Source organism: Pristiophorus japonicus, chromosome 17, assembly GCF_044704955.1.
Source record: "Pristiophorus japonicus isolate sPriJap1 chromosome 17, sPriJap1.hap1, whole genome shotgun sequence".
NCBI classification, from domain to species: Eukaryota; Metazoa; Chordata; class Chondrichthyes; family Pristiophoridae; genus Pristiophorus; species Pristiophorus japonicus.
Window position 1 is genome coordinate 62,282,664 of NC_091993.1, and position 25,858 is coordinate 62,308,521.

General features: G+C 49.1%; 1 protein-coding gene across 3 annotated transcripts in view; it reads right to left on the bottom strand.

Annotated features, from left to right (window-relative positions):
- dram2b (DNA-damage regulated autophagy modulator 2b) overlaps positions 1-25,858 on the bottom strand; it is a 252,349-nt gene that overhangs the window by 167,836 nt on the left and 58,655 nt on the right. For all 3 annotated transcript variants that reach the window (XM_070858758.1, XM_070858757.1, XM_070858759.1), the window contains one exon: positions 15,428-15,631. In XM_070858758.1, the coding sequence (XP_070714859.1) occupies positions 15,428-15,631 (204 nt within the window). The remainder of the gene's footprint in view (positions 1-15,427; positions 15,632-25,858) is intronic.

Consider the following 25,858-nt stretch of genomic DNA (forward strand, 5'->3'; position numbering starts at 1 on the left):
ATTGTCCACCCCTGATGTAGAGGCATTGGAGGAGGTGAAAAAGATTTAAAAGGACAATACCAGAACAAAGGTTATAACTATCAGGAAAGATTGAACAGGCTTGGACTTGACTGAAGGGTGACACGATAGAGGTCTTTAAAAATTATGAAAGAGTTTCATAGTGTAGACATAGAGGAGACGTTTGTGGGGAGTCCAAAACTAGGGGCCATAAATATAAGATAGTCATTAATAAATCCAATGGGGAATTCAGAAGAAACTTCTTTACGTGGAGAGTTGTTAGAATGTGGAACTCACTACCACATGGAGTAGTTGAGGCGAATAGCATAGATCAATTTAAGGGAAATCTTGTTAAACACACGCATGAGGAAGGAGTAGAAGGTTATGTTGATAGGTAATCATAGAATGATACGGCACAGAAAGAGGCCATTCGGCCCATCATGCCTGTGCCGGCTCTTTGAAAAAGAAATCCAATTAGTCCCACCCCGCTCTTTCCCACTAGTCCTGTACATTTGTCCTCTTTAAGTATTTATTTCATCCCTTAACTGGAAAGAGTGCAAAGGAGATTTACAAGAATGTTACCTGGACTGGAGAATTTTGGTCATGAGGAAAGATTGGAGATGCTGGGTCTGTTTTCTTTGGAACAGAGGAGGCTGAGGGGAGACCTGATTGAGGTGTATAAAATTATGAGGGGCCTCTTTAGAATGGATAGGAAGGACCTGTTTCCCTTGGCGGAGGGGTCAACCACCAGGGGGCATAGATTTAAAGTAAATGGGGGGAGGTTTAGAGGAACTATGAGGGGAAATGTCTTCACCCAGAGGGTGGTGGGAGTCTGGAACTCACTGACTGAAAGGGTGGTAGAGGCAGAAACCCTCACCACTTTAAAAAAATACTTGGATATGCACTTGAAGTGCCGTAACCTGTAGGGTTACGGACCAAGAGCTGGAAAGTGGGATTAGGCCGGATAGCTCTTGGTCGGCCGGCGCGGACATGATGGCCCGAAATGGCTTCCTTCCGTGCTGTAAATTTCTATGATTCTATGAAAGTTACTATTGAATCTGCTTCCACCACCCTTTCAGGCAGTGCATTCCAGATCAAAACAACTCACTGTGTATATAAAAAAAATCTTTCTTCATGCCTCCTCTGGTTCTTTTGCCAATCACCTTAAATCTATTTCCTCTAGTTACCGACTCTGCTAGAAACCATTTCTCTTCATTTACTCTATCAAAACACCTCATGATTTTGAATACCTCTATCAAATCTCCTCTAAACCTTCTCTGCTTTAAGGAGAACAAACCCATCTTCTGAAGTCCCTCCTCCCTGGTACCATTCCAGTAAATCTGCTCTGCACTCTCTGAGGCCTTGGCATCCTTCCTAAATTGTGGTGCCCAGAATTGAATACTGCAGCTGAGGCCTAACCAGTGTTTTAGAACGGTTCAGACAAACTTCCTTGCTTTTGTACTCTATGCTTCTATTAAAGCCAAGGAACCCATTTGCATTTTAACAGTATTCTCAACTTGTCCCGCCACCTCAAATATTTCTGCACAAACCCGGAGTCTTTTTGTTCCTGCACCCCTTTAAAATTGTATCATTTAGTTTATATTGGCTCTCCTCATTCTTCCGACAAAAATGTATCACTTCACACTTCTCGGCATTAAATTTCATCTGCCTCGTCTGCCCATGTCACCAGTCTGTCTGTCTATGTCCTCCTGAAATCTTTTACTATCTCCTCAGTGTTTACTACATTTCTGAGTTTCATGTAATTTGCAAATGTTTTAATTATGCCTTGTATACACAAGTTCAGGTCATTAATATATCTCAAAAAGATCAGTGTTCCTAATACCGATCTCTGGGGCACACCATTCTATGGCCCCAAGTTTCGACATGATTTGCTCCTGATTTTTAGGAGCAACTGGTGTAGAACGGAGTATCTTAGAAATCGGAATTCTCGCCATTTAGTTTGCTCCAGTTCTAGTCAGTTAGAACAGTTTCACTTTGGAACAGAATTTTTTTTTCCAAAAGGGGGCGTGTCCGGCCACTTACGCCCGTTTTCAAAGTTTCGTCAGTGAAAACTTACTCCAAACTAACTTAGAATGGAGTAAGTGAAGATTTTTGTACACTCGAAAAATCTTTGTCGACACTTTAGAAAATCAGGCATAGGTTACAAATCAGGCGTAGGGAATGGGGGAGGGAGGGTTTAAAGGGAAGTTTATAAACATTAAACATTTCAGTTTTACAAATAAAGAGCCATCATCAATAATAAATGATAAAAACATAAATAAATCAACCAATAAATCAATCAAAAAAAATTAATAAGAAATAATTTTTTTTTTTAAAGTCAATAAATAAAACATTTTCTACTTAACGACTGCAGCACCGGGAGCCCTCCAACAGCGTGCTGGGATGCCCCCACCCCAGTGTGTCTCTGTCAGTGTCTCTATCTCTCTGTCTGTCTGTCTGTGTGTGTCTCTCATTCTCTGTCTGTCAGTGCCTGTGTTTCTGACAGCGAGGGGAGGGGGAGGAGGGGGGTAGAGGGAGAGAGGGGGGGAGCAGAGGGCGGGAAGGGGGAGGGATGGGGAAGAAGGGGGAGAAGGGAGAGGGATGGGGGAGAAGGGGGGAGAAGGGGGAGGGGGTAGAAGGGGAGGGGCGAGGGGGTAGAAGGGGAGGGGCGAGGGGGTAGAAGGGGAGGGGCGAGGGGGTAGAAGGGGGAGAGGGAGGGGGTAGAAGGGGAGGGGGAGAAGGGGGAGGGGGAGGGGGAGGAGGAGAAGGGGGGGGAAAGGAGATGGGTGGGGGGAAAGGAGATGCGGGGGGGGAAAGGAGATGCGGGGGGGGAAAGGAGAAGGGGGAGGGAGGCTGAACGGGCCGGGCCCGAGACTTCGGGCAGGGCCCGTCCCCAGCACCAGATTTACAGGTAGGTGGCGTTGGGTCGGGTCGGGGGGGTGGTGGGAGGGAGGTCGGTTCGGTTCGGGTCGGGGGGAGGGAGGTCAGGTCGGGTCCAGTCCGGGGCGGGGTGGGGGGGAAGCGAGAGTCGGGTCAGGTCCGGAGGCCGGGGGGTGGGGGAAGTGGGAGTCGGGTCCGGGGGGGGTGGGGGGGGAGTTGGGTCGGTGTCGGGTCCGGAGGCGGGGAGCGGGAAGCGGGAGTCGAGTCGGGTCGGGTCGGGTCGCGGGAGTCGAGTCGGGTCGGGAGGAAGCAGGAGCTGGCCGTGGGAGGAGCCTTATTCACGCAGCCCCAGTGAGGCCATTCGGCCACGGCTAGGGGCTGCGTGCTTCGGCCCCTCCCACAGAGTTTTGGACACCTGGAGCTACTGCACATGCACCGGCACTGTTTTCAGCGCAGGGACCTGGCTCCGCCCCCTACAGCTCCTGCTGCGCTGCGCCGAGCTGCAAACAACCTGCAGGGAGGTGGAGAATCTGGAAGTTTATTTTAGGCGCACTTTGTGGTGCGAAAAACGGGCATCCAGGTCGGGACTGCGCCGTTCTAGGCTCGGCTCGAAACTTGGGCCCTATACTTCTCTCATGCCTGAAAAACAACAGTTCATCACAACTCTCTGCTTTCTGTCCCTTAGCCAATTTTATATCCATGCTGAAACTGTCCATTTAATCCCATGGGCTTTAATTTTGCTAACAAGTCTATTATATGGTACTTTATTCAATACCTTTTGAAAATCCATATACACATCAACCGCACTACGCTTGTGAACTTTCTTACTCCATCAAAGAACTCAAATCAAGTTAGTCAAACCCAACTTATCTTTAATAAATCTGTGCTAGCTTTCATTCATTAGCCCATACTTTTCCAAGTGCCAATTAATTTTGTCCCAGATTATTGGGCTTAATTTTCCCGTGATTTGCACCGATTTTTGGCACGAGCCATCTTTTTTGGCCCAAGTTAAAATATCCAAGTTTTCCCAAAGATTGTGCGCCAGCGTAACTCAGTTAGTTATGATTTTTTAGGTTTTTTGTTTGCGTCATGGGGACGTAACCTGATGTCTGCGCCAGTTTTTCACATTTATGCAAGTTTGGCCAACTTACATTTCCCCCAGGACGGCGTATGTAACCACTCCCAAAAAATCTTCTGGGTACTTAAGAAAAACCAGCGCACATCAAAAAATCGGCGCAGAAAGACGCCATTGCTTTTATGTGAAGTTTTGGAGGGAGTCAAGAACATATTAAATATGCATCATGAAGCTTAATTTTTTCAAACTTAAAGCACAGAAAATGGAGGTCTAATGCAATTCTTTAATTTTAGATGTTTTTCAAAGTCCTACCCCACCACCGACCGAACGTGTCCAAACCGAGCTCGAGGGTCGGAGCGTCGGCCGGCAGAATCGCTCCCTCGCCCACACACAGGGGCCTGGGGGGGTGAGGGGTGGGGGGGAGCGTGGAAGCCGAACTGAAGGGATGAGAACCCTTACACTATGCAGCAGCATCCAAAGAAGCCCCGGGGAGGGAGTTTGCCGAGCCCGTGTCCGGGCGAGGGAGCGATTCTGCCGGCCGACCCTCGATGCAGGTGAGGAGACGTTCAGTCGGTGGTGGGGTGGTACTTTGAAAACAATCTAAAATTAAATAATTGCATTAGACTTGGTTTCCCCAAATCTCCTCATTTGAATGCCTAGCTTCTCGTTCTAAGTAAGCCTATTGTGCACGCCCAGGCCTGGTGTGGTCCATACTAGAGCGTCGACTTTGGGGAAGAGAGAACAAAGAAGCTTGTCCTGCCGTTTTGAGCTTCTTGCAAAGGTACAATTTAATCATGGGGGAAATACTGACAATGCCAGACCTCGTGCAAGTCTTCTGCATGATGGTTCTGCGGAGGAAACGATTGATTCAACGTCAGAGGCAGTCAGAGGCGGGAGTTCGTGGCGTTGGTGAGGCCTATAAAAGGCGTGCTTGTGCAGCTACAGGGAGAAGGCAAAAAAGAAGTAGAAAGAAACAGAGGTGACGTCACAGCCAAGGGGGTAAGTGATTGGCTGGATTGGTGAGTAACTTTTCTTTTTTCTCTTCTATAACAGTCAGTAACTTTTAACATTGTTGTTGCCAATTTAAGGGTATCTAAGGGTTAAGTCATGGCAGGGGAGCTCGGTCACGTGATCTGCTCCTCCTGTACCATGTGGGAACTCAGGGATACTTCCGGTGTCCCTGACAACTACATCTGCGGGAAATGTATCTGCCTCCAACTCCTGACGGACCGCGTTGCGGAATTGGAGCTGAGGGTGGATTCATTCTGGATCATCCACGATGCTGAGAATGACGTGAGTAGCATGTGTAGCGAGTTGGTCTTACCGCAAGAGAAGGGTCCACAGCCAGCTAGGGAATGGAAGACCAGCAGGAAGAGTAGTGCAAGGAAGGTAGTGCAGGGGTCCCCTGTGGTCATCCCCCTGCAAAATAGATACACTGCTTTGAGTAATGTTGAGGGGGATGATTCATCAGGGGAGGGCAGCAGCAGCCAAGTTCATGGCACCGTGGCTGGCTCTGTTGCACAGGAGGGCAGGAAAAAGAGTGGGAGAGCGATAGTGATAGGGGATTCAATTGTGAGGGGAATAGATAGGCGTTTCTGCGGCCACAACCGAGACTCCAGGATGGTATGTTGCCTCCCTGGTGCAAGGGTCAAGGATGTCTCGGAGTGGGTGCAGGACATTCTAAAAAGGGAGGGAGAACAGCCAGTTGTCGTGGTGCACATTGGTACCAACGACATAGGTAAAAAAAGGGATGAGGTCCTACGAAACGAATTTAAGAAGGTAGGAGCTAAATTTAAAAAGTAGGACCTCAAAAGTAGTAATCTCGGGATTGCTACCAGTACCACGTGCTAGTCAGAGTAGGAATCGCAGGATGGCGCAGATGAATACGTGGCTTGAGCAGTGGTGCAGCAGGGAGGGATTCAAATTCCTGGGGCATTGAAACCGGTCCTGGGGGAGGTGGGACCAGTACAAACCGGACAGTCTGCACCTGGGCAGGACCGGAACCAATGTCCTAGGGGGAGTGTTTGCTAGTGCTTTTGGGGAGGAGTTAAACTAATACGGCGGGGGGATGGGAACCAATGCAGGGAGACAGAGGGAAACAAAAAGTAGACAAAAGCAAAAGACAGAAAGGAGATGAGGAAAAGTGGAGGGCAGAGAAACCCAAGGCAAAGAACAAAAAGGGCCACTGTACAGCAAAATTCTAAAAGGACAAAGGGTGTTAAAAAAACAAGCCTGTCGGCTTTGTGTCTTAATGCAAGGAGTATCCGTAATAAGGTGGATGAATTAACTGTGCAAATAGATGTTAACAAATATGATGTGATTGGGATTACCGAGACGTGGCTCCGGGATGATCAGGGCTGGGAACTCAACATCCAGGGGTATTCAACATTCAGGAAGGATAGAATAAAAGGAAAAGGAGGTGGGGTAGCATTGCTGGTTAAAGAGGAGATTAATGCAATAGTTAGGAAGGACATTAGCTTGGATGATGTGGAATCTATATGGGTAGAGCTGCAGAACATCAAAGAGCAAAAAACGTTAGTGGGAGTTGTGTACAGACCTCCAAACAGTAGTAGTGATGTTGGGGAGGGCATCAAACAGGAAATTAGGGGTGCATGCAATAAAGATGCAGCAGTTATAATGGGTGACTTTAATATGCACATAGATTGGACTAACCAAACTGGAAGCAATACGGTGGAGGAGGATTTCCTGGAGTGCATAAGGGATGGTTTTCTAGACCAATATGTCGAGGAACCAACTAGGGGGGAGGCCATCTTAGACTTGTGTTGTGTAATGAGAGAGGATTAATTAGCAATCTCATTGTGCGAGGCCCCTTGGGGAAGAGTGACCATAATATGGTGGAATACTGCATTAGGATGGAGAATAAACAGTTAATTCAGAGACCATGGTCCAGAACTTAAAGAAGGGTAACTTTGAAGGTATGAGGAATGAATTGGCTAGGATAGATTGGCTAATGATACTTAAGGGGTTGACTGTGGATGGGCAATGGCAGACATTTAGAGACCGTATGGATGAACTACAACAATTGTACATTCCTGTCTGGCGTAAAAATAAAAAAGGGAAGGTGGCTCAACCGTGGCTATCAAGGGAAATCAGGGATAGTATTAAAGCCAAGGAAGTGGCATAAAAATTGGCCAGAAATAGCAACGAACCCGGGGACTGGGAGAAATTTAGAACTCAGCAGAGGAGGACAAAGGGTTTGATTAGGGCAGGGAAAATGGAGTACGAGAAGAAGCTTGCAGGGAACATTAAGACGGATTGCAAAAGTTTCTATAGATATGTAAAGAGAAAAAGGTTAGTAAAGACAAACGTAGGTCCCCTGCAGTCAGAATCAGGGGAAGTCATAACGGGGAACAAAGAAATGGCAGACCAATTGAACAAGTACTTTGGTTCGGTATTCACTAAGGAGGACACAAACAACCTTCCGGATATAAATGGGGTCAGAGGGTCTAGTAAGGAGGAGGAACCGAGGGAAATCCTTATTAGTCGGGAAATTATGTTGGGGAAATTGATGGGATTGAAGGCCGATAAATCCCCAGGGCCTGATGGACTGCATCCCAGAGTACTTGAGGAGGTGGCCTTGGAAATAGCGGATGCATTGACAGTCATTTTCCAACATTCCATTGACTCTGGATCAGTTCCTATAGAGTGGAGGGTAGCCAATGGAACCCCACTTTTTAAAAAAGGAGGGAGAGAGAAAACAGGGAATTATAGACCGGTCAGCCTGACCTCAGTAGTGGGTAAAATGATGGAATCAATTATTAAGGATGTCATAGCAGCGCATTTGGAAAGAGGTGACATGATAGGTCCAAGTCAGCATGGATTTCTGAAAGGGAAATCATGCTTGACAAATCTTCTGGAATTTTTTGAGGATGTTTCCAGTAGAGTAGACAAGGGAGAACCAGTTGATGTGGTATATTTGGACTTTCAGAAGGCTTTCGACAAGGTCCCACACAAGAGATTATTGTGCAAAGTTAAAGCACATGGGATTGGGGGTAGTGTGAGAACTGGTTGTCAGACAGGAAGCAAAGAGTAGGAGTAAATGGGTACTTTTCAGAATGGCAGGCAGTGACTAGTGGGGTACCGCAAGGTTCTGTGCTGGGGCCCCAGCTGTTTACACTGTACATTAATGATTTAGACGAGGGGATTAAATGTAGTATTTCCAAATTTGCGGATGACACTAAGTTGGGTGGCAGTGTGAGCTGCGAGGAGGATGATATGAGGCTGCAGAGTGACTTGGATAGGTTAGGTGAGTGGGCAAATGCATGGCAGATGAAGTATAATGTGGATAAATGTGAGGTTATCCACTTTGGTGGTAAAAACAGAGAGACAGACTATTATCTGAATGGTGACAGATTAGGAAAAGGGGAGGTGCAACGAGAGACCTGGGTGTCATGGTACATCAGTCATTGAAGGTTGGCATGCAGGTACAGCAGGCGGTTAAGAAAGCAAATGGCATGTTGGCCTTCATAGCGAGGGGATTTGAGTACAGGGGCAGGGATGTGTTGCTACAGTTGTACAGGGCCTTGGTGAGGCCACTACTGGAGTATTGTGTACAGTTTTGGTCTCCTAACTTGTGGAAGGACATTCTTGCTATTGAGGGAGTGCAGCGAAGGTTCACCAGACTGATTCCCGGGATGGCGGGACTGACATATCAAGAAAGACTGGATCGACTGGGCTTGTATTCACTGGAGTTCAGAAGAATGAGGGGACCTCATAGAAACATTTAAAATTCTGATGGGTTCAGATAGGTTAGATGCAGGAAGAATGTCCCCAATGTTGGGGAAGTCCAGAACCAGGGGTCACAGTCTAAGGATAAGGGGTAAGCCATTTAGGACCGAGATGAGGAGAAACTTCTTCACCCAGAGAGTGGTGAACCTGTGGAATTCTCTACCACAGAAAGTTATTGAGGCCAATTCACTAAATATATTCAAAAAGGAGTTAGATGAAGTCCTTACTACTAGGGGGATCAAGGGGTATGGCGAGAAAGCAGGAATAGGGTACTGAAGTTGCATGTTCAGCCATGAACTCATTGAATGGTGGTGCAGGCTAGAAGGGCCGAATGGCCTACTCCTGTACCTATTTTCTATGTTTCTATGTCATCGCATGAGGTCACCTCAGACCCCATAGGGTGCTGGGCCTCCATGATCGTCCAGGCAATGTGTGAAAGGGCTGTGGGCTTCTCCAGGATTGCTGGCTTCCCAAAGGTACAGGACTGCATTGACTGTACCCACATCGCCTTGCGAGCACCTTTGGAGGATTCCAAGATGTACAGGAACAAAAAGGCTTCCACTCTGTTAATATGCAGCTCATGTGTGACGACATGCATCGCATCATGTCAATTGATACGAGATACCCTGGGAGCACCCATGATGCGTTCATCCTTTGCGAGAGCGCTATATCTGCCATGTTTCAGCAGCCGCCAGAAGGGCAGAGCTGGCTGCTGGGAAACAAAGGGTACGCTCTCGCTATCTGGCTCATGACACCCCTACGTGTAACCCGGATGGAAGCTGACCGTCAATACAACATGTCGCTCATCGCGATGCACAGCATCATAGAGAGGACCATTGGCATCTTGAAACAGTGTTTCCGATGCCTGAACCATTCCGGAGGCTACTTGCAATACTCCCCTGAGATTGGTCAGTTCACTGTTGTCTGCTGCATGCTGCATAACTTAGCCATCATGAAGCAGCAGCAGCTGATAGTAGAAGACCCACCTGAGGGGAGAGTGGCTAATGATGAGGAGGAAGATGCAGATGATGAGGAGGAGGAGGAGGAGGACGAGGATGAGGAAGCCATGCAAATAGCTGAACCCGGAGCATGACGGCGAAGGAGGGCAGCCGTCATGCCCCTTTAACAATTGCTCGAGCCTTGCGCCCGCAGCTCATCCGTGACTGCTTTGCTGCCTGAAGGCCCAGCAGCAACTATTCCACATGGACGATGTTTACTGTTTGGACATGTTCCGTAATGTTGTGTTAATGGAACAAATAATGGAAATGATTCAGTTATAATTTAAAATATATTTTATTCAAAAGTTTAACAAACACTTGTTTGTACTTAACTTAAATAAAAGTATTCTTGTATCAGGCTTTAAAGTTTTCAGTTAAGATCACTTACAGACTTTCAGATTACTTACAAACTTTTAATTTGAGAACACTTACAACAGTAACAACAATAATAACATCAGCAGCAGCAATGAAAGTCTGCACCGATCTCTCCTCCACCTTATTCTGAGACCACCCACTGAGCTTGGTCTTGTTGACTCTACCCCTGCCCGCAGGCGGTGGCGCAGTGTTTCTCGATTTGGTACCAAGCTTATTCTTTCGAACATCTTGGGTAATGTTCACTTCTTGATGGGGGGCTTGGGCAGGCAGTAATGTGGAAGGCCAGGCTTGGGCCTCTTCAGAGGCTGATCTGGGGATTGGAGTGGGAGTGGCAGTTGATTCTGTCAATGGGTGCAGGGTCTGGGCGTGTTCCGACATTCCCTCCCTCATGCACCCTGACAGTGTCTCAGCTACCTGTGACATTCCCTCCCTCATGTGCACCGACATTGTATCAGTTGCCTATGACATTCCCTCCTTCATGTTCCCGGACAATGTTCCCATTTCTCGTGGGAGTGTTGTTACTTCTCCCGACAGTCCCGATACATCATCACCCACCCCACTGATGATGTCCAGGAGTGATCGTGTATGGTCAATGTTCTCCGCACTCATTGCCATCATCTGAACCACATCTGTTAGATCCTGCACCTCAGGAGAGCGCTGTCAAGCTCTCCTTCCCCTCCTCACCCTCTGTGTGGCTCACTGCATCCCACTGGGACCCGCAGCCTCGGACAGTGGGGCCCTGGGTGTGCCTCGTTGCATCCCACTGGGACCTGCAGCCTCGGACTGTGAGAAACCATGGAATGTCCCAACACTTGTAGCACTCAGGAAAGGGCTTGGCACCTCAATGGGCAGCACCCGCACCTCCTCCAGAGTGAGCACAACAGCAGGGGCTTCATCCATCCCCTCCCCCTTACCCCCTTGGTCCAGAAGGTGGGATTGGAAGAGGTTCAGGCTCGTCCGCGTCTGCATCGACTTCAGCCTCGTCTGGGTTGGCCTCAAGTTCTGCAAGATATAACAGAACAGACAAATGGTTAGCAGAAGAGGGGGCAGGGTGGCATGAGTAGGCACACACAGCGCAGGCAGCAGGCTGATTTGAAGGACCACGATGAATAATAGCACATTGCATCAACCAAAGTGTAGCTGAGGGAGACATCCCTATGAACCGAAGCAAGGCTAGCCCGCGCAGTACTTAACAGTTAGCAAAGCCAGACTCTAGAATTTGTAGGACTTACCCTCCCCCTCGAGTGTGGGCACGGCTTGTGCAGTGGTGGTTGCTTTTCTGCAGGCAGGACCCATCAAAGCACCGGCCCTCTCTTCCAAGGGTGTCAGTGGGTGCAGATTTGCTGGGCCTCCTCCTGTTCGAGTTCTTTGACTTTTGTTGTGTGCCACCTTCCTCGGCGAAGATGAAAATAAAACCTTTTAGGGAGGGTGTCTTTTTGCTGGGTGGGTCATATACAGACGGTCACATTTACAATTGCAATTCCAGTACTACTTACACTAACTAATTGACCAAGGTCCTGCCACTTCTTTTTGCACTGGCCTCCAGACCTCGGGGTGGTCACCATTGCACAGTAATCTTCTGCAAGTTGGTTCCAGTGTTTCTTCATTTCTTTTGCTGAAACTTTTATGTGACCTCTGCTGGTGTCCAGCTCGTGCCACCTGGCCTCAAGCACAGTAACTAGTGCCTCCACTTCATCCTGAGAGAAATTCTTGGTCCTTGAGCCGCGTTGCATCTTGTATTGCAGCTCCGATTTTTCCACTGAGAATTAAAGTTCTCGCACAAAACTGGCTCTTTAAAAATGGCCGAATGCAGACCGGGAGCTCTACTGGGCATGCGCGCCCATAGGAAACACGTCAAAAACGTCCTTTTTTTTCGTGCATGCGCAGAAGGGGGAGACATTGTTTTTTTTGGCGCAGATGTTAGGCTCTCCCGCACCCCCCCCCACCCACCGAAGCTAAAGGACAGACTGCGCGCCGCCAAATTCAAAAAATAGAATGGGGAAACTTGCTGATTATTTTTTTGGAGTAGTCGGGGCCAAAAAAAATGGGCGTAACTCTTGCAGTATGCCAAAAAACGACATTGGGGAAATTGAGCCCGATGGCACTAGTCCCATGTCCAAGGAGGATCGGAAGAATGTGGCCAGAGCCTCTGCAGTTTCCACTCTTGCTTCTCTCAACAACCAAGGATGCTTCCCATCCAAACCGGGTGACTTTCTGCTTTGAGCACTGCCAACCTTTTAGGTGTATCCTCTATCTATATTTATCCTATCCAATATCGATACTACCTCTTCCTTTACTGCTACATTGGCAGCATCCTCTTCTTTAATGAAGAGAGATGCAAAGTACTCATTTAGCACCTCAGCCAACCCCTTGCTGCACAAGAACATCTCCTTTTGGTCCCACGCTTCCTTTGACTACCCTTGTACTACTTGTGTGTTTATAAAAGATTTTTGGCTTCCTTTTATGTTAGCTGCTAATCTATTCTCATACTCCCTCTGTGAGACAGAGACAGTGTGACAATGAGAGAGAGTGCATGAGTGGGAGTGAGAGAGACTTAATGCTGTCAGATAAACAGAAAGGGAAGTGTTTAACAGTCTCAGTCTGGTTTCACTGTGCATCATGCTTGGGACATGCCGATTAACCCTTTCCTCGGCCTCTTGTATTAGTCTGACTGCATTTCTGAAAAACATCCACTAAATAAAACAATATTTCACAAAATGGGTAAAGTATTTAGAAACACCCCAATCTGTGCTGTTCAATTACAGCTGGGCAGCATCTGACTAAATCCCTTACAACACACAGACTGAAATCTGCACAGAGCACCAAACCCCACTGCACAAATCCTCGCTCTGAAAGATCAGTTAGAAATTGGGTTGGGTAAATGTATCACCCAGTGTGGTTTTAAGCCTCACTGACCAGCAAAATCCCAGAATCTATCCCGGGCCTGTGCTGAGGTGGCTGATCTCTAATGGGGCAGCAGTGGGTGTGCGACAATTGGCCTCAGTACCCATGAACATAGCAGAGGGAAAAACCACCCAGCAACTCCCTCCCTCACCCAGCGCCTCCCCCCCCCTCACCCAGCGACCCCCCCCTCACCCAGCGACGCCCCCCCTCACCCAGCGACGCCCCCCCCTCACCCAGCGACGCCCCCCCTCACCCAGCGACGCCCCCCCCTCACCCAGCGACGCCCCCCCTCACCCAGCGACGCCCCCCCTCACCCAGCGACGCCCCCCCTCACCCAGCGACGCCCCCTTCACCCAGCGACGCCCCCCCTCACCCAGCGACGCCCCCCTCACCCAGCGACGCCCCCCCCTCACCCAGCGACGCCCCCCCCTCACCCAGCGACGCCCCCCCCTCACCCAGCGACGCCCCCCCCTCACCCAGCGACGCCCCCCCCTCACCCAGCGACGCCCCCCCCTCACCCAGCGACGCCCCCCCCTCACCCAGCGACGCCCCCCCCTCACCCAGCGACGCCCCCCCCTCACCCAGCGACGCCCCCCCCTCACCCAGCGACGCCTCCCCCTCACCCAGCGACGCCCCCCCTCACCCAGCGACGCCCCCCCTCACCCAGCGACGCCCCCCCCTCACCCAGCGACGCCCCCCCCTCACCCAGCGACGCCCCCCCCCCTCACCCAGCGACGCCCCCCCCCTCACCCAGCGACGCCCCCCCTCACCCAGCGACGCCCCCCCCTCACCCAGCGACGACCCCCTCACCCAGCGACGACCCCCTCACCCAGCGACCCCCCCATACCCAATGACCCCCCTCACCACAGTGATCTCTCCAACACAGCGACTCCCCCACCACCCAGCGACCCCCCGCTCGCCAGCACCCAGCGACCCCCCCCCTCGCCAGCACCCAGCGACCCCCCTCGCCAGCACCCAGCGACCCACCTCGCCAGCACCCAGCGACCACCCCCTCCTCACCCAGCGACCCCCCTCACCAACATCCAGCGACCACCCCCTCCTCACCCAGCGACCCCCACCAGCACCCAGCAAGCCCTGTTAGAAAACAGGCATGTGGACATCACAAGGATTATTCAGGGTCGTGTTCCTCACAGGTATGACGAACCTCAAGGAACTGGGCCTGTTCGATTTACTAAAGTTAAACACGCTATCAACAATCACACAAGGCAGTCCCATTGTCATGGGGACTCCGGTGAAATATCTGCAATGTGACAACTGACCCGTTTATCTCGCTTGCCACCTTATTTATATTGTTTTCTGGTGTCAGCTGATGTACGGAAACAGCCACTGAGCTACAACAAAAACTTGCATTTAAATAGCACCTTAAATGTAGTAAAATGTCCTACGGCGCTACACATGACCAATCAACAATCCAAATTTGACACCGGGCCACATAAGGAGATATTGGGGCAGATGGCCAAAAGCCTGGTCAAAGAGGTAGGTTTTAAGCAGTGTCTTCAACAAGGATAGAGAGGCAGAGAGGTTTAGGAAGGGAATTCCAGAGCTTAGGGCCCAAGCAGCTGGAGGCATGGCCATCAATGGTGGAGCAATTAAAATCTGATGCACAAGAGGCCAGAATTGGAGGAATGCAGACATCTCGGGGGGGTTGTGGAGCTGGAGGAGATTACAGAGATAGGGAGGGGCGAGGGCCATGGACGGATTTGAAAGCAAGGATTAGAATTTTGAAATCGAGGTATTGCGGGATCAGGAGCCAATGTAGGTCAACGAGCACAGCGGGTGACTGGTGAGCGGGACTTGATGCAAGTTAGGACACGGGCAGCGAGCACAGGGGTGACTGCTGAGCGGGACTTGATGCAAGTTAGGACACGGGCAGCTGAGCTTTGGATGAGCTGAGGTTTATGGGGGGTATAGCCGGAGGCGGGCGGGGAGAGGGGAGGTTACAGAATAATCACAGAAATAAGAAAAGATGCAAATGCTGGAAGCTTGCATCAGCTGCAAGAAAACGGTTAACATCTTACTTAACCAGAAACTGGGAGTGCCTGGGAATGTTGACCCGTCTCTCCACTCTGACAGGCCTCTTCTGCATATCCTGTCCAGAAAGTATTGATTTGCTACAGGACAGTCACATAACAGGAGAGTTCCTGATGAACATGGGTTCAAAATCAAAACACAGAGGATGCTGGAAATCTGAAATAAAAGGCAGGAAACACAAAGCAGGTCCGGCAGCAGAACCCAGCTAACGCTTCAGCTCAATGACCTTTCGCCAGATGCTGATGGTCGTCAGCCATTGTCTGGCCCCCTGTCTGTGTCTCGGACTGCCCAGCTATCTTACGGTAAGTGAAGCTGGTGTATTTTGGGGTGGGGGAGTCTCCGAGATGATGCGCAGCCGCCGTTCCACGCCCGCTCGCCGTTGCACCGTTGTACTGACCTGATGTACGGTACCAAGGGGTCTACGTGACGAAGCACGACGGCCGTAATGAAGGAGAAGACGAAGGCACCCGCTGACCAGATGACCAGTGCCACTGGGAAGAAGCACATGCCCTGCTGAAACCACCACATCTCTGCAAACCCGGGCCTCGAACCCTCCGAGTCAAAGGCCACCCGCTTGGCCTCAAACTCCCAACACACAGGTCTGCAAGGAAAGAAATAGAAGGCCAGGCTTCAGTGAATCTGGAAAGGGGACAATCCAGTCACAGCACCAACATCCCAGCACTCAAACCAAGGCTCATTCTGCAGCAGCTTATTGTAGCTGTAAGTTTCACTTCCTCATTCACTGGTTATATTCTTCCCTTCCACAGAATTACAGGAAACAGATCTTCAGCACTTTAACCCTCTCCACCAGTCAACAGTTAGTTCCACAGAGAAATTGTGATGGTGCAGCCCAGCTCCAGTCCCCAGACATGCACCCTTTGAAGGTGGCAGGGCAAGATGAAAAGGTGGTTAGAAACACATACACACAGGGTCCTTGGCTTTATAAATAGAGGCATAGACTACAAAGCCAGAAACTTGTGCTAAATCTTTATAAATCACTGTTAGGCCCCAACTGGAGTTTTGTTTTCAATTCTGGGCACCACACTTTAGGAAGGATGACAAGGCCTTAGAGAGGGTATAGAGGAGATTTACTGGAACGGTACCAGGGATGAGAGACTTCAGTTATGTGGAGAGACTGGAGAAGCCGGGGTTGTTCTCCTTCGAACAGAGAAGGTTAACTGGAGATTTAACACAGATGTTCAAGATCATGATGGATTTTAATAGTGTAAATAAGGAGACACTGTATTCAGTGGCAGGAAGGTCAGTAACCAGAGGACACAGATTTAAGATAATTGGCAAGAGAACTAAAGGGGAGGGGAGGTGAATTTTTGTACACACGTTATGGGGGTACAGTAGCAGACTGGTTATGTTACTGAACTAGTAATCCAGAGGCCTGGACTAATTATCTGCGCGAGTTCAAATCCCACCATGGCAGTTTGTGAACTTGAATTCAGTCAATTAAATAAATCTGGAATCTAGTATCGGTAATGGTGACCATGAAACTATTTGATTGTCTTTCAAAACTCAACCGGTTCACTAATATCCTTTGGGAAACCTGCCATCCTTACCCGGTCTGGCCTATATGTGGCTCCAGACCCACAGCAATGTGGTTAACTTTTAACTGCCCTCTAGAATGGCCTGACACTCAATGGTGACCACCTTCTCGACGGCAATTAGGGATGGGCAATAAATACTTGCCAACGATGCCCGTATCCTAGATGAATTAATAACAAAAAGCACCGCGAGTTGTTGTGATCTGGAATGCTCTGACTGAAAGAGTGGTGGAAGCAGATTTAATAGCAGATAAATACTTGAAGGGGAAACATTTGCAGGGCTATGAGAAAAGAGCAAGGGACTAATTGGATAGCTCTTTCAGAGTCTGGCACGATGGGCTGAATGTGCTGTACGATTCTATGGGGCTGAAATTGAGCCCCGCCCTAAACAGGGTACATTCACCGTTTTTTAAAGTTTTGGGGACGGAGATCTGACAGAAATTCAGGTCTTAGAATGTTTTTTCCCAGCGGAACATAGGAAATAGGAGCAGGAGTCGGCCATTTGGCCCCTCGAGCCTGCTCCGCCATTCAATAAGATCATGGCTGATCTGATCATGGATTCAGGTCCACTTCCCTGCCTGCTCCCCATAACCCTTTACTCCCTTATCGCTCAAAAATCTGTCTATCGCCGCCTTAAATATATTCAATGACCCAGCCTCCACAGCTCTCTGGGCAGAAAATTGCACAGATTTACAACCCTCATAGAAGAAATTCCTCCTTCTCTCAGTTCTAAATGGGCGACCCCTTATTCTTAAATTATGCCCCCTAATTCTGGATTCCCCCACGAGGGGAAACATCCTCTCTGCATCTACCTTGTCCAGCCCCCTCAGTATCTTATATGTTTCAATAAGATCACCTCTCATTCTTCTAAACTCCAATGAGTATAGGCCTAACCTGCTCATCATTTCTTCATAAGTCAACCCCCTCATCTCCAGGTAGGATTTAAAAAAAGATTTTTTGTAAATCATAGAAATTTACAGCACAGAAGGAGGCCATTTCGGCCCATCATGTCCACGCCAGCCAACAAAGAGCTATCCAGCCTAATCCCACTTTCCAGCTCTCGGTCCGTAGCCCTGTAGGCTATGGCACATCAAGTGCACATCCAAGTATTTTTTAAATGTGGTGAGGGTTTCTGCCTCTATCACCCTTTCAGGCAGTGAGTTCTCGACCCCCACCACCCTCTGGGTGAAAACAGTTCCCCTCAAATCCCCTTAAAGCATCTTCAGATGCAGTAATATAGTTTTATAAAGAGCTGTGATCTGTTGCCGATGAAATGAGATTTATAAACGAACTGTCAATCTATATTGGTTTATGTTCGGAAAAAAAATAGCAATTCATGATTTCTTACCAAATCTCATGATTGTTAAGAGTTTGACTCATGGGGTTGGCTTTGCTGAGACTGTGTGTGACATCTCAGTATGTCTCCGCGACAACAGTGTTTAATTTAAGCATTCACTCCGGTGACAGTGAATAACGCACTTGGTCACTGAGACTCAGCAAGCAGCAAGTATCAGTGCATGAGGTAAGAAACACAGAACCCAGCCTGGCACCTATTAAAATTGCATTTGTATCACACATTTTCCAATACAGAGAATAATGCAAATTAAAAGCTGCAGCACAGGGTGTGTTATCGAGTGCCTTACTTCAGAACAGCTGCAGGAGGAAATGGGCCTACTCTCTATGGTGGAACACTCTGGGCAATTTACCAACAGGTCTCTTCTGTTCCCAGCTACACACGAGTTCTTATCAGAAGACAAGGCTCATGTGTTCAACCGTGGCTCAGTGCACTCTTGCCTCCGAGGCAGAAGGTTGTGAGTTCAAGTCCCACTCCAGAGCACAAAAACCTAGGCAGCTACTCCATTGCAGCAGTGAGGGAGGTGCTGTCTTTCAGGTGAGATGTGAAACCGAGCTCCCCAGTGTCCTGGCCAATATTTATCCCTCAGCCCACAATGAATGATCGGGTCATTATCTCATTGCGGTTTGTGGGATTCTGCTCTGTGCAAATTGGCTGTCACATTCAGATGAGATGTTAAATCGAGGCCCCGTCTGCTCTCTCAGGTCGGTGTAAAAGATCCCATGGCACTATTTCAAGGACGAGCAAGGAGTTATCAACATCACAAAAACAGATTATCTGGTCATTACCACATTGCTATTTGTGGGAGCTTGCTGTGCACAAACTGGCTGCCGTGTTTCCCACATTACAACACTTCAAAAAGTATTTCATTGGCTGTAAAGCGCTTTGGGATGTCCAATTGTTGTGAAAAGTACTATATAAATGCAAGTCTGTCTTTATTCTGCTGTGACGAGGCTAGTGCGGCCTGTGATGGAAAGAAGCTCGCAAAGGAACATTTCTGTACAATATCATTTTTGGTGTGTCCAAGATGAAAATGTGTTTTTTTTTTAAATTAGCTGTATCCATGGGGTTTTTTAAAGAAATTAGATAATGATAGACATTTATTAAGCAAAGGTATTAAGGGATATGGGGCAAAAGGCAGGTATATGGAGTTAGGTCACAGGTCGGCCATGATCTCATTGAATGGCGGAACAGGCTCGAGGGGCTGATTGGTTGACCCCTGTTCATAAGAACATAAGAAATAGGAGCAGGAGTAGGCCATACGGCCCCTCGAGCCATTTAATAAGATCATGGCTGATCAGATCATGGACTCAGCTCCACTTCCCCACCCGCTCCCCATAATCCCTTATCCCCTTATCGATTTAGAAACTGTCTATTTCTGTCTTAAATTTATTCAATGTCCCAGCTTCCACAGCTCTCTAAGGCAGCAAATTCCACAGATTTACAACCCTCAGAAGAAATTTCTCCTCATCTCTGTTTTAAATGGGCGGCCCCTTATTCTAAGATCATGCCCTCTAGTTCTAATCTCCACCCTCAGTGGAAACATCCTCTCTGCATCCACCTTGTCAAGCCCCCTCATAATCTTATACGTTTCGATAAGATCACCTCTCATTCTTCTGAATTCCAATGAGTAGAGGCCCAACCTACTCAACCTTTCCTCAGAAGTCAAACCCCTCATCTCTGGAATCAACCTAGTGAACCTTCTCTGAACTGCCTCCAAAGCAAGTATATCCTTTCGTAAATATGGCAACCAAAACTGTACGCAGTATTCCAGGTGTGGCCTCACTAATACTCTGTATAGCTGGAGCAAGACTTCCCTGCTTTTATACGCCATCCACTTTGCAATAAAGGCCAAGATTCCATTGGCCTTCCTGATCACTTGCTGTACCTGCATACTATCCTTGTGTTTCATGCACAAGTACCCCCAGGTCCCGCTATACTGCAGCACTTTGCAATCTTTCTCCATTTAAATAATAACTGGTTCTTTGATTTTTTCTACCAAAGTGCATGACCTCACACTTTCCAACATTATACGCCATCTGCCAAATTTTTGCCCACTCACTTAGCCTGTCTATGTCCTTTTGCAGATTTTGTGTGTCCTCCTCACACATTGCTTTTCCTCCCATCTTTGTATCGTCAGCAAACTTGGCTACGTCCCTTCTTTCAAGTCGTTAATATAGATTGTATATAGTTGGGGTATCAGCACTGATCCCTGCCGCACCCCACTAGTTACTGGTTGCCAACCAGAGAATGAACCATTTATCCTGACTCTCTGTTTTCTGTTAGTTAGACAATCCTCTATCCATGCTAATATATTACCCCCAACCCCGTGAACTTTTATCTTGGGTGTCATGTATGTAACCACAATGTAACACCACTGTATTACTGTATACACTCAACCTAGATGCACACCTTGACCACAAGGGGTGAACTTGTGGGAGACACTCCTTACCTGATTATACAGGTATAAAAAGGGAGGTCCCACGCAGGGTCATCGTCTTTGGAGTCCTGTGAATAAAGGGTTAAGGTCACAGAGTGACCTTGTCCCCAGAATGTGCCTCGTGTGGTTTCATACTGTAGAGTAAGGACTTTACATTGGCGACGAGAAATGGGAATTCACGACCCACGAGAACGGCCACCGGTAGCACAGAGGAACAGTACTGTGTTGGGGAAGACTGGGCCGATTTTGTCGAGAGGCGTCAGCAAAGCTTCGTTACGAAAGAATGGCTGGGGAATGCAGCGGCCGGCAAGCAAAGGGCTCATCTTTTGACCAGCTGTGGACCAAAGACTTACGCACTCATGAAGGACTTACTAACACCCGAAAAGCCGGCGGACAAAACCTTTGAAGAACTTAGCAAATTGATCGGGGAGCACCTCAAACCAGCGAGTAGCATACATATGGCCCGACACAGATTCGACACCTACCGACGTCGTGAAGGACAGAGCATACCGGACTTCGTAGCGGACCTCCGGCATTTGGCCAGCCTCTGTAAGTTCACAGAAGCCTGCAGGGGGGGGGGGGGGGGGGGGAGATGCGAAGGGACTTCTTTATCGACGGCATCGGTCATGCGGAAATTTTCCGCAAATTAATTGAGACCAAGGATTTAACCTTGGGAGCGGCAGCGTTGATAGCTCAAACTTTCATGGCGGGGGAGGAAGAGACGAGAATAATATACGCGCGCAATTCTGCCTCTAACGCGGCGATGGATCAGTGAGTCAACATCATCAATGCGACTCAGAGCCCAGCAGGCAAGCAGGGGCAGTCCGACACTCCCCAGGCAGCAACAGACCCAGAGTAGGACTTCAACAGAGACAATGGCAGGCTGAACGGACATTCACGCCATCACAGTGGACAATGCGGCCTGGGATGGGGCCATTGACACCCACTAATAGGGTACTTAAGAGCAGTCAAAGGGACAGTCAGCGCAGAATGCCTGGCCATAGTCCCTTTGTTCCCAACAATTGAAACTTTAACTCCTGCTGGAAGTGTGGGGGAAAACACTCAGCTAGATCTTGCAGATTTCAACAGTTTGTCTGCAGGAACTGCAATCTCAGTGGCCACTTAGCTCGAATGTGCAGCAAGTCTGCAACCAGACTAATATATGAGGCGGATGGACCAGAAGAGGGTTCTTTGAGGCAGGATGACATTTGGGGCAAATTGATGGAAGCCGAGGTTCAGCGGGTCCATGTGGCGAATATTCACAGTTCATACACCAAAATGCCACCAATGATGATGAGGGTTTTATTAAACGGTATCCCAGTACCTGGACACTGGGGCCAGCCAGTCACTCATGGGCGTTCAGCAATTTGAGAAGCTATGGCCACTTAAAGCCAGTAGACCCAAATTAGCACGTATTGAGACACAATTACGGACTTACACTAAAGAAATCATTCCGGTGCTAGGCAGTGCAATGTCGGCTGTCACACACAATGGGTTAGTGAATCGGCTGCCACTCTGGATTGTCCCGGGCAATGGTCCCGCACTGTTGGGGAGAAGCTGGTTAGCCGAGATGAACTGGAAATGGGGGGGGATGTTCACGCAATGTCATCTGTGGAGCGAAGTTCATGCTCACAGGTCCTACAACAATTCGATTCACTATTCCAACCTGGCGTCGGGACTTTCAAAGGCACTAAAGTAGTGATACACATCACCCCAGACGTCAGGCCAGTGCACCACAAAGCCACAGCGGTGCTGTATGTGATGCAGGAAAAGATCGAGAGCGAATTGGACCGTTTGTTGAGAGAGGGCATCATCTCGCCTGTTGAATTCAGCGACTGGGAGAGCCCCATTGTTCCCGTCCTAAAAGCGGATGGCTCTGTCAGGATCTGTGGCGACTACAAGGCCACCATCAATCGGGTGTCCCTACAAGATCAATACCCGTTCCCGAGAGCAGAGGACTTCTTCGCCATGCTGGCAGGCGGCAAGCTGTTCTCCAAGTTAAACCTCACTTCAGCCTATATGACCCAGGAACTGGTCGACGAATCTAAACTACTGGCCACCATCACCACGCACAAGGGACTGTTCATTTATAACTGGTGCCCATTTGGCATTCGATCAGCGGCTGCGATTTTTCAACGAAACATGGAAAGCCTGCTTAAATCCATTCCTGGAATGATTGTATTCCAGGACGATATCCTCATCAAGGGTCGAGACACCGAGGAACACCTCCACAACCTGGAGGAGGTGCTACGCCGACTGGACCGGATAGGCCTGCAACTCAAGAAGTCTAAATGTGCGTTCTTAGCTCCCGAGGTTAAGTTTCTGGGCAGGAGGGTTGCTGCAGATGGGATTCAGCCCACCAAATCTGTCATGTACCTCACACTACTGTATATAACTGTATCTTACCATGCTATATATGACTGTAACTAGATATGACCTGTAACCACAAGCATACTTTACCACCAGGGGTGCACTTGCAGGAGACACTGCATACCTGTTCCACACAGGTATCTAAAGGCAGGTCTCAGGCAAGTGTGGCACTCGAGAGCTGTGAAATAAAGGTGCAGGTCCAGAGTGACCTTGACATCAGCATGTGCCTCGTGTAAGTCTGTACTGCAGGGTCAGGACTTTACAGTGGCGACGAGTTACGAGATCACAGAATCCACAGAATGGCTACCAACGGCTCAGATGAAAAATACAATGCTGGAGACAATTGGGGGGACTTTATAGAAAGGCTCCAGCAAGGCTTTGTAACCAAAGACTGGTTGGGCAACAATAAGGCAGACAAGAGAAGAGCCCATCTCTTGACCAGCTGTGGCTCGAAAACATACGCCTTAATGAAGGACCTGCTGGCACCCGAGAAACCAGCAAGCAAGTCGTTTGAGGAGGTGAGCACACTGGTGAGAGACCACCTGAAGCCAGCGAGCAGCCTACACATGGCCAGACACAGGTTCTACAACCACAGACGCTGTGTGGACCAGAGCATACCCGACTTTGTGGCAGAACTTCGGAGGTTGGCTAGTTTATGTGAGTTCTCCGATGAACTGAAGAGAGAAGTACTGAGGGACTTTTTTATTGAAGGAATAGGCCACGCAGGCATATTCTGAAAGCTTATAGAGACCAAGAACTTGACCCTAGATAAAGCAGCACTGGTTGCACAGACATTCTTGGCAGGAGAAGAAGAAACGAGGTTGATCTATACTGCGGGTACGACAACTAACGAAACATCGGAACAACGGATTCACAGCGTGAAACGAGCCGCTACCCCCACACACAGACAAAGGCAGGAGAGCAGGCCTTCAACAGCAGACAGTGGCGCCAGAAGCCATCAAGGGCCACAGGAACGGCCGTTCACACCTCATCAACCCACAATGCGAGCAATCAACCACAGACTGAGAGAAGCTCAAGAGAGATCAGCCAGATGCAGCTCATCCTTCGGAAACAATGGAAGCGGTCTGTGCTGGAGATGTGGGGGAAGGCACTCAACAAGGGGGTGTCGATTTCAGCATGCTATTTGCAGAAACTGCAACTATACAGGGCATCTGGCTCGCATGTGCAGAAAAACAGCAGCTTGGCTGGTATACGAATCGGAAGGGTCGGAAAGCGGACCAGAAGACGGTGGGGACAGTGCCCGGGACGCCGGGTCAACACGATCAATATCCACTGTTCTTACAACAAGACGCCTCCAATAATGATGAGGGTCCTACTCAACGGGATACCCGTCAACAGCTAGTCAATCTCTCATGAGCGTCCAACAATTTGAACAGCTGTGGCCGCACAAAAGCAACAGACCAAAACTCACAAGGATCGACACCAAACTAAGGACCTATACCAAAGAAATCATCCCAATCCTTGGCAGCGCCATGCTCTCAGTCACACACAAAGGGAAGGTGAACCGACTTCCCCTGTGGGTTATCCCTGAAGATCTCCCAGCACTGTTGGAGAGAAGCTGGCTGGCAAAACTAAATTGGAAATGGGATGATGTTCACGCCATGTCGTCAGAGGAACGGACCTCCTGCTCAACAGTTCTAAGTCGTTTTGAACATATCTTTCAGCCAGGTGCGGGCACCTTCAAAGGGGCTAAAGTTAAAATCTACATCACACAGGATGCCAGACCGGTCCATCATAAGGCTAGAGCTGTGCCTTATGTGATGAGGGAAAAGATTGAACACGAACTGGACAGGCTTCTGCGGGAAGGCATTATCTCACCCATGGAATTTAGTGACTGGGCAAGTCCCATCGTCCCCGTCATGAAGTCTGATGGATCCGTACGAATCTGTGAGGATTCAAAGTCAACCATAAACAGAGTCTCCCTACAGGACCAATACCCACTGCCCAGAGCGGAGGACCTATTTGCCACATTGGCTGGAGGAAAACTTTTCTCGAAACTAGATCTCACATCTGCATATATGACGCAAGAACTGACCGAAGAGTCTAAGCTACTCACCACCATCAACACACATCGAGGCCTTTTCATGTACAATCGATGTCCATTCGGCATCAGGTCGGCAGCTGCTATATTCCAGCGCAACATGGAGAGTCTGCTCAAGTCCATCCCGGGGACGGTTGTGTTTCAAGATGACATACTCATCACGGGCAGGGACACCGACTCCCATCTCCGCAATTTGGAGGAAGTACTAAGTCGATTGGATCGGGTAGGCCGAAGAGTTAAGAAATCCAAGTGTCTGTTTCTCGCGCCCGAGGTTGAATTTTTGGGCAGAAGGAGTGTCGCTGATGGAATCCGCCCAACAGAATCCAAAACCGAAGCAATTCGTCTAGCACCCAGGCCCCGGAATGTCTCGGAACTGCGCGCCTTGCTAGGGCTACTCAATTACTTTGGGAACCTTATGCGGAACTTGAGCACGCTGCTGGAGCCTCTCCACGTGCTACTCAGAAAGGGATGCGATTGGTTTTGGGTGAAGCCCAAGAACGCGCCTTCAATAAGGCATGCAATCTTCTATGTTCCAACAGTGTTTTAGCCTTTTTTGACCCAGGTAAAAAGCTAGTTCTTACATGTGATGCGTCAGCGTACCGGGGTCGGGTGCGTTTTACAGCATGTCAATGATGCGGGTAAATTACAACCCATTGCTTATGCCTCCAGGTCACTTTTGCGGGCGGAGCGCGGGTACGGTCTGGTTTGGTTGAGAAGGAGGCGCTCGCGTGCGTGTATGGTGTCAAAAAGATGCACCAATACCTTTTCGGGGCCAAGTTCGCGTTAGAAACCGACCACAAACCCCTCACGTCCCTGCTATCCGAGTGCAAGGCAATAAACGCCAATGCCTCGGCGTGCATTCAGCAGTGGGCACTCATGCTGGCGTCCTACGACTATACCATAAGGCACAGACCAGACACAGACAACTGTGCCGACGCGCTTAGCAGGCTACCCCTGGCAACCACGGAAGAGTCCGACGAACAGGACTGTGAGATGGTCATGGCAATCAATGCCTTTGAATCCACAGGTTCTTCCATAACGGCTCGCCA